Source organism: Arvicanthis niloticus, chromosome 4, assembly GCF_011762505.2.
Source record: "Arvicanthis niloticus isolate mArvNil1 chromosome 4, mArvNil1.pat.X, whole genome shotgun sequence".
Lineage (NCBI taxonomy): Eukaryota > Metazoa > Chordata > Mammalia > Rodentia > Muridae > Arvicanthis > Arvicanthis niloticus.
Genome location: NC_047661.1, coordinates 74,716,091 through 74,730,597, shown reverse-complemented (window position 1 = coordinate 74,730,597; position 14,507 = coordinate 74,716,091). Strand labels below are relative to the sequence as shown.

General features: G+C 47.7%; 2 protein-coding genes across 2 annotated transcripts; both read left to right on the top strand.

Moving 5' to 3' along the window:
• Positions 1-448: 448 nt before the first annotated feature.
• On the top strand, positions 449-10,153 carry Bnipl (BCL2 interacting protein like). The gene is made up of 10 exons (XM_034500330.2): positions 449-640; positions 1,468-1,563; positions 1,877-1,941; positions 2,949-3,173; positions 5,951-6,133; positions 6,698-6,800; positions 7,382-7,513; positions 8,676-8,762; positions 8,940-9,038; positions 9,581-10,153. The coding sequence occupies exons 1-10, from the start codon at positions 597-599 to the stop codon at positions 9,615-9,617; spliced, it is 1,071 nt and encodes a 356-aa protein (XP_034356221.1). The 5' UTR covers positions 449-596; the 3' UTR covers positions 9,618-10,153.
• Positions 10,154-10,229: 76 nt separating this feature from the next.
• C4H1orf56 (chromosome 4 C1orf56 homolog) lies at positions 10,230-13,989 on the top strand. Its single transcript, XM_034501364.2, has 2 exons — positions 10,230-11,469; positions 13,871-13,989. The coding sequence occupies exons 1-2, from the start codon at positions 10,444-10,446 to the stop codon at positions 13,886-13,888; spliced, it is 1,044 nt and encodes a 347-aa protein (XP_034357255.1). The 5' UTR covers positions 10,230-10,443; the 3' UTR covers positions 13,889-13,989.
• The last annotated feature ends 518 nt before the right edge of the window (positions 13,990-14,507 follow it).

Genomic DNA, 14,507 nt, shown 5'->3' with positions numbered 1-14,507 from the left:
GAGGACCCAACTTTAGATCCCCAGGACACAAAAAGGCTGGGCAGATGTAGCATCTCCCTGTAACCCTGGCACTCTGGGAGAAACGGTCAGGGGAATCCCTAGAATTAGTCTGGCTAGCTAAAGCTAGGTGAATCAGTGAGCCCTGGGTTTAATTGAGAGACCCTGCCATAGCAGATAGAGGAAGATATTCAACGCCAGCTTCAGGCTCCTACAGGAATGCACACATGCTGACACACACAAAATCAGCTTTCACGAAATCAGCTTTAACATCTCCCCCGACCCCTTAAAGGGCAAAAAAAAAAAGGGGGGGGCTTCTAGGTTATAAAGAATCTGGAATGGAGACAGATCACCACCCTAGAAATCTCACTCTTCACCCGAAAGCCCGCCCCCACACAAGAGGCTGGGCTTTTGGGCAAACCTGCTCCTTGGGAGGGGAGGTGGCAAAACCTGTTTGAAGATGAGGTTACCTCCCTTCCACACCTCCTGCTTCCTTAGAGGCAAGAGCAACAGCTGACACAGGCAAGCGAAGAGTTTGGGGGCTGGGACCGCAGCCTCCTGTCCTCAAGTGCCCACACAACACAGGACGACTCGGGAAGATGGAAACCAGGCAAGAAACAGGAAAGGAGACATTAGAAGAAAGGTAAGTGAGGCCTTGGCCTAACTGGAGGCAGAGAGGGTGTTTCCTACCAGCCAGGGCTTCCTGGCTTCCTTAAAGAAGAGCATGAGAAGTTAGCAGAGAAGGGACCTGGTGGTTTGGAACAGGAAATGAATACAGCATGGAACCAGTTTCACAGTTTAAAGAACGATTTCTAACTTATGTGTAATAGATCCATCTTCTCTTCTCTTCTCTTCTCTTCTCTTCTCTTCTCTTCTCTTCTCTTCTCTTCTCTTCTTTCCTCCCCTCCCCTCTCCTCCCCTCCCCTCCCCTCTTCTCCCCTCCCCTCCCCTCTGCTCCCCTCCCCTCCCCTCCCCACTATCTCTCCCTCCTTCCCTCCTAACTCCCATCCTCTACAATAGCCACTAGGATACCTGTCCCAGAACCAAATGTATACCCTGGTTCTGCTTCCCAGTGAATCTCTCCTTTCTCCCTCTGTCCTTGTACCTGTCCCATATTTTCCAAGCACAGCAGAGGAAAGGCTGGGCTGACGAGTTGCCATCTGCTACTGCTTTGCCCAGGGTTAACTGGGCAGGTCTGTCTGGGTTCCAGCCAGTCGGGATGTGGGATTCCTTTCACTCCTACACTGTAGGTGAAGCCACTACCATGGATTAGCTTGCTGGGCCATCCCCTCTGCTAAGCTCAGCAGCAGATGGCCTGCTCTGGCAAGTGGAAAGGGATACCGCCCGTACATGTAGACGGGGCCTCCGTGGCATGTTCTTCACACTAGAGTCTGCCACCTGATGTCTGGCTCCCTCAGGATACTGTCTAGGTTGTTTCATGGTCTCTTCTTCTGGGCCATTGACTATCAGGGCTGAGGAGAAGGCAGGAGCCTCGGAACCAGGAGCAGCCCTGAGACTTGGAGAGCTGGAGCTGAAGGAGGAGTGGCAAGATGAAGAGTTTCCTAGGTGAGGCTGAGAGTTGTTTGCCCTCCCTGTGGCTCTTTCAGAGGTTTGAGTCTCAGAAACCACATGGTGCCTCACAGTCATCCTTTGCTCTCGTCCCAGGCGATCTGACACCTTCTTCTGGGCTCAAGAGCCCCAGGCACATATGTGGTGCAGAGATAAACATGGAGGCAAAACGCACCCATAGACCTAAAACCAAACAACTTCAGGGGAGATTGGGGCAAGAAGAGAAATGAGCACAGTGAAGAGGGAAGGCTGACGGAGGCAGCTGGCTGGGTATCTGTGCCTAAGCCCCTGTTTAACCTCTCCCCTCTAGACTGCTTCCTGAGGAGCCTGGCCTGTCTGGAGACCCTGAAGACCCTCAAAGAGGCTCTGAGGCAGGTAGGGAAAGGAAAGTGGAAACTAGACCTGGGGTTAGAGCTGACTTCTGGTGCTGTTGTTAAGGCGAGGGTGTTGCTGTGTAGCTTCTGTCTCTTTGCATCTACTTTCTCCCTTTCCACTTGCCCTGGGTCACATCTCTTTCTCAAAATTCACAGGTATTATCTCATTTAAAATTTAATTTTAGTTACTGTTGGTGTTTGGTGAGTTTTGTTCGTTTATTCGTTGGTTTGTTTGTTTGTTTGAAACAGTGTCTTTCTATGTAGCCCTAGCTGGCCTGGAACTCATTTGTAGACTAGGCTGACTTTGAATCCACAGAGGTCTCCCTCCTCTGCCTCCTGGGTGCTGGAATTAAAGGCAAGTGTCACTGTGTCTGTGGTTTAATTGGGTTTCTTTGAGACTGACTCAACTTTCTAGCCTAGGCTGGTCTCGAACTCATGTAGTCTGAGTTGGCCTCAAATTTGCACTTCTCAGGACTGACTGGAGAAATAGCTCAGCAATTGAGAGTATTGGCTATTCTTACAGAGGACCTGTGTTTGATTCCCAGAACCCACATGGTGGTTTACAACCAAGCCTAACTCCAGTCCCAGAGGATCTAACAACCTCTTCTAGGCTCTGAAAGCATTACATATCATACACAGACAAACATACATGTAAGAAATACCCAAACACACAAAACAAGCAAGAGGGCAAACCTTGCAGTTATCCTCCTCTCTCTGCCTCCCAAAAGCTGTAATTGCAGATGTGAGCCACCAAGCCTGGCATCAAGCCCTGTATGTAGGAGTCCCTGTGCATTTGTGTCTTTCTTTTGATACAGACTCATGTAGCCCAGGATGCTCTGTAACTCAATCTGTAGTCAAGGTAACGTTGAACTGTGACCCTCTTGTCCGTCTTCTTTTGTAGTGTTGGGATTACAAGGCACATGCCTCCACTCACAGGGAACTCAGATCACCATCCACTCACACATTTTTCCATCTGCATATTTTCCTGCTCTTGTCTTCCAATCACAGGTACCCCTAGCAGTCTGGCCTTGTGTGGCCAGCGCCCTATGCGGAAGCGTCTTTCAGCCCCAGAATGGCAGCTGAGTCTGACTGAGGGAACCAGAGAAAATGGAGCCTCTTCCACCCGCTCTTTGTCTTCCTCCTCTGATGGTAGCTTGGACCTGGAGGTGGATGAATTGGAGACGCCTTCAGACTCGGAGCAGCTGGACAGTGGACATGAGTTTGAATGGGAAGGTGGGAGCAAAGTCAGGGGCGGGGCTGGTAGAAGCAGAAGCAAGTAGAAAATGCAGCTCCAAGTGGACAGATGGGACCAGCTGTTAGGCTAAGCAGGCAGGCAGCAGTGTTCGCTCAGTGGTTAAGAGCATGGCCGCTTTTCCAGAGGTCCTGGATTCAATAACCAGCACCCACATGGCAGTGGTCTACTTCCAGTCCCAGGGGATCCGATGCCCTCTTCTGACCTTCATTTTTTGATTGTTTGTTTCCTTTTCCAGACAGGGTTTCTCTGTGTAGCCCTGGCTGTCCTGGAACTCACTCTGTAGACCAGGCTGGCCTTGAACTCAGAAATCCACCTGCCTCTGCCTCCCAAGTGCTGGGGTAAAAGGCATGTGCCACCACTGCCCCTCTTCTGACTTCCAAGGGCACCAGGCATGTATGTGGTACACACACATATACATGCAAGCAGAACATTCATACAACTTAAAATAATAAATGAATCTGAAAGAAAGAAGAAAGAAAGGAAGAAAGAAACAAAGAAGGAAGGAAGGAAAGAAAGAAAGAAGGAAAGAAAGAAAGAGAAAGAAAGAAAGAAAGAAAGAAAGAAAGAAAGAAAGGAAGGAAGGAGGGAGAAAGAGAAGAGAAGATGAGGTAGTAGCCGAGAGGCCAGAAGGCAACACAGAGGAAAGGAGCAGCTTCCAGAGTGGGTAGGAGACCAGCCAAGGACTAGGAGGAGAAATTTATTAAGAAAAAGATCGAAGGGCAGAAGAGGTGGCTCATCAGTTAAGAGCACTAACTGCTCTTCCAGATGACATGGGTTCCATCCCCAGCACCCACATAGTGGTTCAGAACTACCTGTAACTATAGGTCCAGGATATCTATCACCTTCTTTTGGCCTCCACAGTACCAGGCACACATGTAGCACTCAGATACATATTTAAGAAACACACATATACACATAAAATAATAATAATAACGATAAAGAAAAGATCAAAGCTGCATGTGCTGGTTAAAGCCTTTAATCCCAGCATTTGGGAGGCAGAGGCAAATGGATCTCTGTGAGTGTGAGCCAGCCTAGTTCTACACAGTGAGACCTTGTCTTAAAAATAAAAAAAGCAAACAAAAGACAAAAGTATTGAGACAAAAAAAAAGTAAATGAAGAAAGAAAGAAAAAAAGGAAGAAAGAAAGAAAGAAAGATAGAAAGATAGATAGAAAGATAGATAGATAGTGAATGTCTGTTCCATGCTGCCCTGATCCAGGACTGAATTGTTACTCTACTATTGTGTTTGGGACAGGGTGTCTCTTGTAACCCAGGCTGGTCTCAAACTCAAGATCCTCCTTGTCTTAGCCTCCCAAGTGCTGGGACTACAGCCAGATGCCACCCCGACAGCCTGAGGTAATAAGGACAAGAAGCTGGGTGGGGGTGACTGCATGCCTCTGATACAGCTTTAAGGCCGAGGCCGGAAGCTTGCAAGAGTATGAGGACAGTCTAGGCTACAAAAGGAGCTACAATGTGAAGCCTTGTCTCCCAAACAAACAAAACAAATACAAACACAAAGGTGCCCTAACCCCAGGAAACACTGTTTAGTAGGAAATAAGAACCTATAAACAATTGCAGCTGAAGTCAGGCTCTCCATGTGGACGTTAGGGACTTTGAGACAATTCTGAGTCCAGGCCTGAATGCTAAGAGTCATGTTTATCAGTATTAGAGTGGGGCTGTTCCAGATAGATGTAGCAATTCAGGAAATAGCATGGAATACAGGGGGATTCAAAGCACAAAGCCTGACTATATATAAAGAGCTGGGAGGCAGAGGGAGAATATCAAAAGATAGTGCTGGGTTAAGCTGGCAAAGTTCATATCATGGTGGTCCGTGTTGCTATGCTAATGGGTATAGACTTTTGTATGCTAGACAATGAGGAATAATACAAAGGTTTTAATCATGGGATGTCTGGTCACATTTAATGACAGTAGACTGAAAACGAGTTGAGCTGATACCTCAGTAGACAAACTGATTGTCACACAAGCATGAGGACCTGAGTTACATCCCCACAACTTCATGTTTTAAAAAGCCAACTCATGTCTGGACATGGTTGCTGGCACACATCTTTAATCCCAGCACCCAGAAGGCAGACAAGGCAGATCTCTGTGAATTCCAGGCCAGCCTGGTCCTATATATTGAGTTCCAAGATGGCCAAGGCTAAATAGAGACACTTGTCTCCAAAACACCACACACACACACACACACACACACACACACACACACACACCAGGTATGTGGAGGGAAAGAGGGAGGGATTGTGGTGAGGTAGAGAAGGATAGAGACAGAGAGACAGAGAATCCTAAGGCCATAGTCTAGTGAAAGAGAAAGTTAAGAAGAGGCAGAAGAGACCCAACAGGTTGAATTAATTGGACAAACTGAGAGCCAAGGAAAACACTGAAACATGAGAGGTTAAAACAGTAAATTCTGTGTTCTGAAAGATATCTGTACTCCCCCTGAACACCTATGCTCCTGTGTCATCTCCTTCCCCACATCCTGCATTTTTGTGTTTATAACCCCTGTGTTAAAAAGTAAAAATTATGATTTGATAATTTAAAAAAAAAACAGTAAATTCTGCCAGTTGTACTAGCACTCAGGAGGCTGAGGCAGAAGAGTCAGGAGTTGGAAGCTGGCCTGAGCCACACAGCGAGACCTTCTCTCAAAAACCCAAGCGAACAAAAAACTGGAGGAGTAAATTCTATTGATCCAGGAGATTACAAGAATCTGCCATGTTCATTTTTTCTTCCTATGTGTTTTAGATGATTTGCCTCGGGCAGAGGGCCTGGGGGCAAGTGAGGCAGCTGAAAGGCTGGGCCAGGGATGTGTGTGCGATGTGGCTGGAGAAGATGGTCATCGTTGGAGAGTGTTTCGAACAGGACAACGAGAGCAGCGAGTGGACATGACCATCATTGAGCCCTATAAGAAAGTCTTATCTCATGGAGGTAATGGCAAAGGCAATACGAGGGCAGAAACGATGGTACTGTCTGGCCAGGGCCAGTGAGTGAAGGTGCTTGCCATGCATGCTGGCAACCTGAGTTTGATCCCTTAACCCATGGAGAGGTTTGAGGAGAGAATTAACTCCACCAAAGTTGTCCTCTGACCCCCACGTAGACCCATCTGTGCATGTGCACAATGATACCTGAAAAGTGACTGACAGTGACAGTCGTGCAGGGAGGTTGTTGCTCTTGCAGAGCACGTGGGCTGGGTTCCCAGGACCCACATGATAGCTCATGACTGTAACTCCAGTTCCAGGGGAGTCTCACAACTTCCTCAGATTTCCACCATGCACATACACACATGCAAGCAAAATACCCATACACAAAATAAAAAATCACCAAAACACTCTGACAGTTTGACTAACGTGCCTTAGCCAAAGATTCAGTTGTTGGGTTGTTTAGCGTCTGTTGTTTGACTTCCAAAGACCCTCATTATCCTTCACCCTAAACAGAAGTACTGTCTATTTACAGATCTGTAACTGAGTCCATTTTCCTCATATTGGTCCTCAGGTTACCATGGTGATGGCCTCAATGCTGTCATCCTCTTTGCTTCCTGCTATTTACCCCAAAGCAGCATCCCCAACTATACCTACATCATGGAACATTTATTCAGGTGAGGTGGAAACCCGAAAGGGCTTGTGGAAGGGAATAAGTTGGAGGAAAGTAGAAAATGAAAGGCGTCTCCACCAGTGCAATAAATCAAATTGAGTCAGATTGAAAGTATAAAAGCAGGTTTAATGAGAATTGATTGCTCCTGGGTGGACTCCCTGATTTCACGAGAGGAAGTGAGGGCAGTTGCCCTCCTGGGCTGGGACAGAGAGTTTTTATAGAGGAAGGGAGGAGAGGTAGTGATGTGCTGGTAAGGTCTGGGTATTGCCTTATTAGGTGACTTTAGGGCCCTGTAGGTGGGTCTTAGGTCCAGCACTCACTTTGGAATCAGGAACTAGAATTGGCTTTGTCTGGTGTTTTGCTAGGGTTGTGTTCACGGGCTTTTCCAAGCATGGGCTCCTGGCTGGAAGAGAAGGGCAGGGACCTCCTGGTCCATGCCATCTTGGCTGTTGTTGCAAAACCTCCAGCCTAATAACAGAAAAGACCCATGCCCCAAACCAGTCGATGACTGGAGAATCTCCATATTGGTGTTGCTGAGTTCAGGGAAGCACCCGGCATATCCCTTCCCTACAATGTTGTTCCCAGGTATATGGTGGGAACTTTGGAGTTGCTGGTAGCTGAAAACTATCTGCTTGTTCACTTGAGTGGCGGCACCAGCAGGGCCCAAGTGCCCCCTCTAAGCTGGATACGACAGTGTTACCGTACCTTGGACAGGAGGTGAGACCCAAGAACAAGAGGGGCACAACTTTCTAGCATCTCTTCCATCTTTCTATTTTTCTCTTCTTCCAGTTGGATCCTTTGTGGGTCTTTTCTTTCTCTCTCCTTTTTTTTTCTCTTTTCTGAGACTGACTTGCAGCCCATGTTGTCCTCAAGCCTCAGCCTCTTGAGTAGTGGGATCACTGACCCGCGTCATCCTGCCCAATGCCTTCTTTTATGTGTTCTTCATATCCCTTCAAACGTGTCTCCATGTCTCCTGTTGTATTCTCTATGGGCAGGGACATCTTGACCTCGTGACTTACTAGCTGCATTTTGGAGAGCTCACAGCTTTCCTAGTTTCCTTGTGAGTCCGCATGGCACGTGCATGGAGCCACTCTTTCTTCTCAGAGTTTTACTTACCACTTGCTCTCCACATCTCCACTGCTCGCTCTTCCTTCATCCCTGACATAGAAATCATTCCCCATTCCCGTGCCTTCTTCCTCCTTTGTTTTCTCATCATGTAATCCAGGCTGGCCTTGAACTATGTAGCCAGACATAACCTTGCACTCCTGATCTTCCTGCCCCTCCCTTTCCCCAGTGCTTAGGTCACATGTCATCACCATGCCTGGCTTGTCCCATCTCACCCTTGCTTAGTTTCCTTCTTGTGCCTTTTCCGTTTTTCCTCTTTGCTGATGTTTTTTCCCACTTAAGAGCATTGTTGTTCCTTGTTTGGGGGGGGAGGGATTTATTTTGTTTTATATAAGGGCTTAGGTAGCCTAGGTTGGTTTCAGAATTAGAGTGTAGCCCCAGTTAGCCTTAAACCCCTGGTCCTCTTGCCTCTGCTGGGGTCACCCACACCATCACATCTAGCTTCCTCTTGGAGTTTTATGTAGCCTGGGCTACATAATGGAAGAGATGGAGAAGTTTGCAAAAAGGAATTTATGTGGGCTGGAGAGAAATGGGTTGCAAAAACTAAGGTACTTTTAAAGGAGCATTCCCTAAACATGGGGTCTAGACGGCTGAATTAATTGGGAATGGCTCAAGGCATGGTGATTAGGCACAGCTGCCAGAGAAATTTGGAGAAAGATACACCAAGGCGCCTGCAGCATGGAAGATCACCCACCTGGTCCTCCTGGGAAAACATGGAACAAGGGACTTATGATCATATTGGACTCTTCCTCAGGCTTCGGAAAAACCTTCGAGCCCTGGTGGTCGTCCACGCTACGTGGTATGTGAAGGCCTTCCTGGCACTGGTTCGGCCCTTCATCAGGTACTTACTACTAGTTCAAGGCATAAGGACATCTCTTCAACTGTTCACTACCGAGGTTGTGGAGGTCTTACCAGCCCACTTTCTAGCCTTGCCATTCTGCTTGCTCCAGTTCCCTATGTGATCCTCCAGGATCACTCTGCTAATACAAAGTGGAATTGGCTTATTCTCTCTCTTCAGTTCCAAGTTCACACGAAAGATTCGATTTCTGGACAGCCTTGGGGAACTGGCCCAACTCATCTCGCTAGAGCAAGTGCACATACCAGAAGTTGTCAGACAGTGAGTCCTGCACTTAAGGATGCTGGTTTGGGAATGGGATGTCTAAAGCCAATCGTGTTTTTTAATGTCTCTGAGAAAATACAAAGAACTAAGGCACACAAGCCCTGCTTTTAGTTGTGTCAGTGGGAAAACTGCATACACCTAGAGCAGAAATGACGGACACTATATTATTTGTCACATGAAGGGTGCGCCAGTGAGGTGAGTCAGTAAAGGAATTCAGTCTCCAGAACCTCCATGGTGGAATAAGTCCATGGCATGCTTGTGTGCACATCCATAAGTAAATGTAAACAGAATTTAAAGAGCAGATGAAAATGTCATGGAAGAGACACTGAGGTGGGGAGCACCAAAGAATAACCCCAACACAGAAAGTCTGTGTTGTACTTATGTTCTTCTGTGCCTTCTGTACTATGAAGAGGTAAGCCAGTAGGGAAGGGAGAAAATCCAGTGGGGAACATGTTAGGAAGCAAAAGATAGGAAATGATTCAAGTACTCAGCTCTCTAGCTCCTCCAATTCACTTTGCTTCATTCCTCTATCCCCCTAGGCTGGACCAGGACCTTCATGGCTCGAAAGGCACCTAACAGAAAGCTGGGCAGAGGGCCTAGGAGCAGGCAAAGATCATGGTCTGCATGATGGACCGCTATATTATCTCATCCTGAACGACAGACAGTGTCACTGGATCCTTACTTCCCAGGGTGTTACCCACTACTGGACACTGCCTTCAAGCTGGGATTTAAGGGTGGGAACCCCATGTATGGGGTGGCTTGTATTTCGGCTGTGTGGTATTGGAAGTGTAAGGCTCTGAGTTTTAATTCTGCTTTAGTTGTAAAATATGTGGGTCTCGTGTTCCTTCTCTGTAATCAAAACTACTGGGATCCCTCCCAGTTTACTTGTCTTAGCAGTCTTTGACGGACGTGGATGGAAGGGAAAGAGGGCTTAACCAGCAGCCACAGCCAGCCTGTCTGTTGGGAGCCCAGGAGCCAGCTTGCAAAATCTTGAAAAGCCAACCCCTTCTTAGTAGCCTGTGATCCTGAGAACTGATGTCAAAACCTGTGTTTTCACTCTTGTTAGTAAATTCAGACCTGTGGCCTTTAATAAACTGTGATGAGAGATTTAAGTCTGTGCCTAGGAAACCAACAACTTCCCCCCAAGCCCTTGCATCACAATCTTTTTGGTTCCAGCACAGAATTCTTGCTTACCAGGATTCCTCTGGATTTTTAGCTCAGCCCCTGGGGCCGCTGGCCCTGCGCGGTAAGAGCACTTAGGGGAGGGGCGAGGCACGTGCCTCTGAGCATCCTCCTGGTCGGTTCAAACGACCTCGAGACCTGGCGGGTTGGTGGAGAGCGGAAGGGAGGGAGAGAAGGTAGGAGCCTGGGCCTACCTCTCGACCTCAAGACTCCCAGCCCCATGGTCCCCGCCGCCTGCATGCTGCTCTGGGCCCTGCTGCTAAGTCTGGAGTCCCGGGCGGCGGGGGCCGAAGACGAAACGACAACCCCAACAGCTACTACGACTGGGATGGAGCGGGTCAGCTTCCGCTTTGGGGGCCCAGCCCGCAGCCTCCGGAGCACAAACCCCACCGCCCGGAGCACTATATCCCGGAAGCTGAGGGTAACCCTGGAGGATGAAAATGATGCCCTGGCCACTGCTGACCGCCTGGCCGTCCCGGCGGCCGCTGAGCTCCTGTCTACTGTGACAGGCTATAGCCGGTCATCATTTTCCAGGCCCAGTGACTGGGAGGAGGATGGCTCCTTGGAAGAGGGGGTGGTTGATACCAGAAAAACCACCAACAACCCTCTAAGTTTCTTTTCAACCACAAATACTGGGGGAAGTTCAGGCACTACCGGGAGGTTTATAGCCAATAGCCAGGAGCGAGAGATTAAGCTGACCACTGAATTGCGTCCAAAGACTACTCTGGTGGACCTGTCTTCCGAGACTACCCTGCAACAGTGGTCGACACCACCTGGGTCCACCCCATCCCCGTGGCCAAAACCCTCACTCACAGGCATGCCATCGCCTGAGGATCTGCGGGTAGTACTGATGCCTTGGGGTCCATGGCATTGCCATTGTAAATCAGGCACTATGAGTAGGAGCCGGGCTGGAAAGCTGCATGGCCTTTCTGGGCGCCTTCGAGTTGGGGCACTGAACGAACTCCGCACAGAGCACCGGCCTTGCACCTATCAGCTGTGCGCTTGCAACAGGCAACTGGAGGAGTGCCCTCTGGACTCGAGTCTCTGTTCTGACCATAGCTGCAGCTCTCGCGCTGCCTTTCAGAGCAGCACTGCTTCTCTAATTCCTGTGCACCTGAGACGCAGGCCCATCCTCTCACCCACTAGCCCGAGCCCAAGCCCAGCTCTCGCCTTTTGGAAACGTGTCAGGATTGGCCTGGAGGATATCTGGAATAGCCTTTCTTCAGTGTTCACAGAGACGCAACCAGTAAGTTTTCCTGATGAGCCAGGGTCTTTCTTGATGAATTTAAAGTCTCGATGTCCCAAATCCTGTGGCTAACACAGCCAGGGTTCTTGCAAGAGTGACTGATTTACTGGTCAGTTACTGAGTCTTTTTTGCACTGGTTAGTCTAGTCTTGGCCGGTTTTCAGTTTTGTTTGGTGTATATGGGGTACACATGCAGATGCTACTGAGGCCTGAGCCCTTATCTCACATGTGGTAGGCAGTGTTCTACCACTGAACTGGATGGCCATCCTGCTTACTTCCCTAACCCCCGTTTTGTTTTGATCAGGTTCCACTCTGTTGTCTAGGCTGGCCTGTAACTCCTGGGTGAGGTGATTCTCCCAACACCTCAGCCCTCAGTATAGTGGGAGGCTCAGCTGCCTATCTCTTTTCTTTTTGAGACTGTTTGTTTAAGACAGAATCTATGTTCTGGATGTCCTGGAACTTATTAGGTAGACCAGGCTGGCCTTGAACTCTGATCCTCCTGCCTCTGCTGGGATTAAAAGTATGTACCACTACCATCTGGCTTTTTTACATTGTGTGCAGGGCAACTTATAAGAGACAGTTCTTTCATCTGACCATGTGGTTTCCAGGGATCAAACTCAGGCTCTCAGGCTTGGAGCCATCTCTCCAGCCTTAAATAGTCTCAAGGATGGCCTTGAACTCACTGTGTGGCTAAGGATGCCATCACTTCTATAAAGGCCAAGATAATGTCTTGTCATGTCTTGTCACTTCTTGAACAAATGCCATGTCTTGCTGGTCATCAGATTATTACTGACCAAATAAATAGGACTTCTTTACTTTTATTCTTTTTTTTTGGAGTTTTGGTAAATAGTCCTGGCTGATCTTAAATCAACAATTTTCCTACCATGCTTGGCTGTAAAGACTAAACGCATAGACAATGGACATAGAACATATTAATAAGTTAATAATCAAGAGGGTTTTTAGAAATTGTGTTAGGGTTTTTTGTTTGTTTGTTTGGTTGGTTGGTTGGTTTTTTTTGTTTTTTTTGTTTTTGTTTTTTTTTTGTTTTTTGCCTGCACATATGTCTGTGCACCTGGTGCCCATAGAAAGCCAGAAAAAGGAGTTGGATTCCCTGAAACTGTTGTTTTTATAGATGATGTGAGCCACCATGTGGGTGCTGGGAATTGAACCCAGGTCCTCTAGAAAAGCAGCCAGTGACCTTAGCTGCTGAGTCATCTCTCCAGCTCTGATTAGTACAGTAACTTATGCTTTGTAACAGTAATAGCCAATATCTGAGGTCTTACCCTGTTTACAGATGAAGGAACAGTTTTACAAGCTAGCAGGGCTGAAGGTGTAGTTCAGTGGGCTTCCCTAACACATGCACAAGGTGCTAGGTTCAAACCCCATCACTGAAGGAAGAAAGCAATGACAGGGCCATACAATTAAAACCAGGTTTGGCACCAGTACGCATGTGCCCAAAAGATTATCCTTCGGGGACTCTTCCTAGCAACTTAAAAGTTCACAAAGAAGTCAGGTGGGGTAGTGCACACCTTTTAGTTCCAGCACTTTGGAGGCAGAGACAAGTGGGTATTCATAAATTGAAGGCCAGTCTGGTCTATATAATAAGTTCCAAGCCAGCCAGAGCTACATAGCGAGACCCTGTCTCAAACAAACATACAAAGTTACTATAGGTTCAGACTGACTCCATAAAGTAGTCTTAATTTGCTAGGGATGACTGGCAGGGGAAAAAGACAATAAACAAAAGGCATACTTGGTGACTTATCTGGTTTCTATTTTTGTTTTCCTCCTTGTGAGTCTGATTCTATTTTTAATATAAAAATAACGTACTTGGGGGCTGGAGACTTATGTAGTTCAGCTAGGAGAGTGCTTGCCTAGCATGTAGGAAGTCCTGAGTTTGATCCGCTATACCACAAGCTAGGCATGGAGATGTACACCTACCTCATAGATTGGTGGGTGGAAGCAAGGGGGCAGATGTGCCAGGTCAGTACACTGGAAGATGGCTCAGTGGTTAAGAGCACTTACTGCTCTTTCAGAGGACACAAGTTAAATTTCCGGCACACACATCAGCTACTCACAGCCACCTGTGTAACTCCTGTTTGAGGGAGATCCAACACCCTGGGCTGTGGGTACCTGCGCGCACACACACATTCAGAGGGACACACAATTAAAACTAAGTTCCAGGTCAGGCCAGAGAGGTGACTCAGCAAGGAAAGTGCTTACTGGGCTTGCCTGATACCTCGAGTACAATGCCCAGAGCTCATGTGACACACATACATACGCATGTCCACATTCACACACCCCAAACTAGTAGGGCTGAGAAAAAGGTTTGTGGCAGGGTAAAGCAAGTAAAAGAATGTGGTTACGATTATAATCCGTTTTCTCTATTTTCTTGCCTTCCCCAGATAGAAACCCAGAGGTAATGGCCATGTCACCCTCAAGAGAAGATGTCTACATTACAAACTCCCTTTTCAACCCCAGCACCCACTACATATTTTTAATATAGAGAAAAAAACTGAAAATACATACTTTGGTCTCACTTTTCTTTTTGGTGGTGACTGGGTCAAACCTGGGGCTCCCTCCACACACAATGGGGCCCATGGACTCCTCCCAGCACTTGTCTGTCTTTACAGAAGTGCTTGGCAACTTTAGAGCCAGCAGCTTCTAGCCTGATCCTTTACCCCTTCCTTCCAAGATAAAATATTCACACTGCTCATTTTTCTCATTTCCAGTACTGTTTTACAGAAAAAAAATTTGCTGGGCAGCAGTGGTGCACATGCCTTTACTCCCAGCACTTAGGAGGCAGTGGCTGATGAATCTCTGAGTTCAAGGCCAGTCTGGTCTACAGAGTGAGTTCCTGTACAGACTAGGGCTACACAGAGAAACCCTGCCCCGGAAACAAAACAAAACCAGTTTGGTTTTTTGAGATGGCTTCTTAATACACAGCTCTAGCTAGCCTTAACTTACTGGGTAGAAAAGATTGGCCTCCAACTCCGAGATCCAGCAGCCCCTCGAAAGCTGGGATTAAGGGTGTGTGCCAAC

Bases quoted from the DNA above. Each gene is read 5' to 3' on its own strand.
- Bnipl (XM_034500330.2), top strand. From the start codon at position 597: ATGGAAACCAGGCAAGAAACAGGAAAGGAGACATTAGAAGAAAG. The intron at 641-1,467 runs GTAAGTGAGGCC...ATTGACTATCAG, and splicing joins AAGGAGACATTAGAAGAAAG to GGCTGAGGAGAAGGCAGGAG. The intron at 3,174-5,950 runs GTGGGAGCAAAG...TATGTGTTTTAG, and splicing joins ACATGAGTTTGAATGGGAAG to ATGATTTGCCTCGGGCAGAG.
- C4H1orf56 (XM_034501364.2), top strand. From the start codon at position 10,444: ATGGTCCCCGCCGCCTGCATGCTGCTCTGGGCCCTGCTGCTAAGTCTG.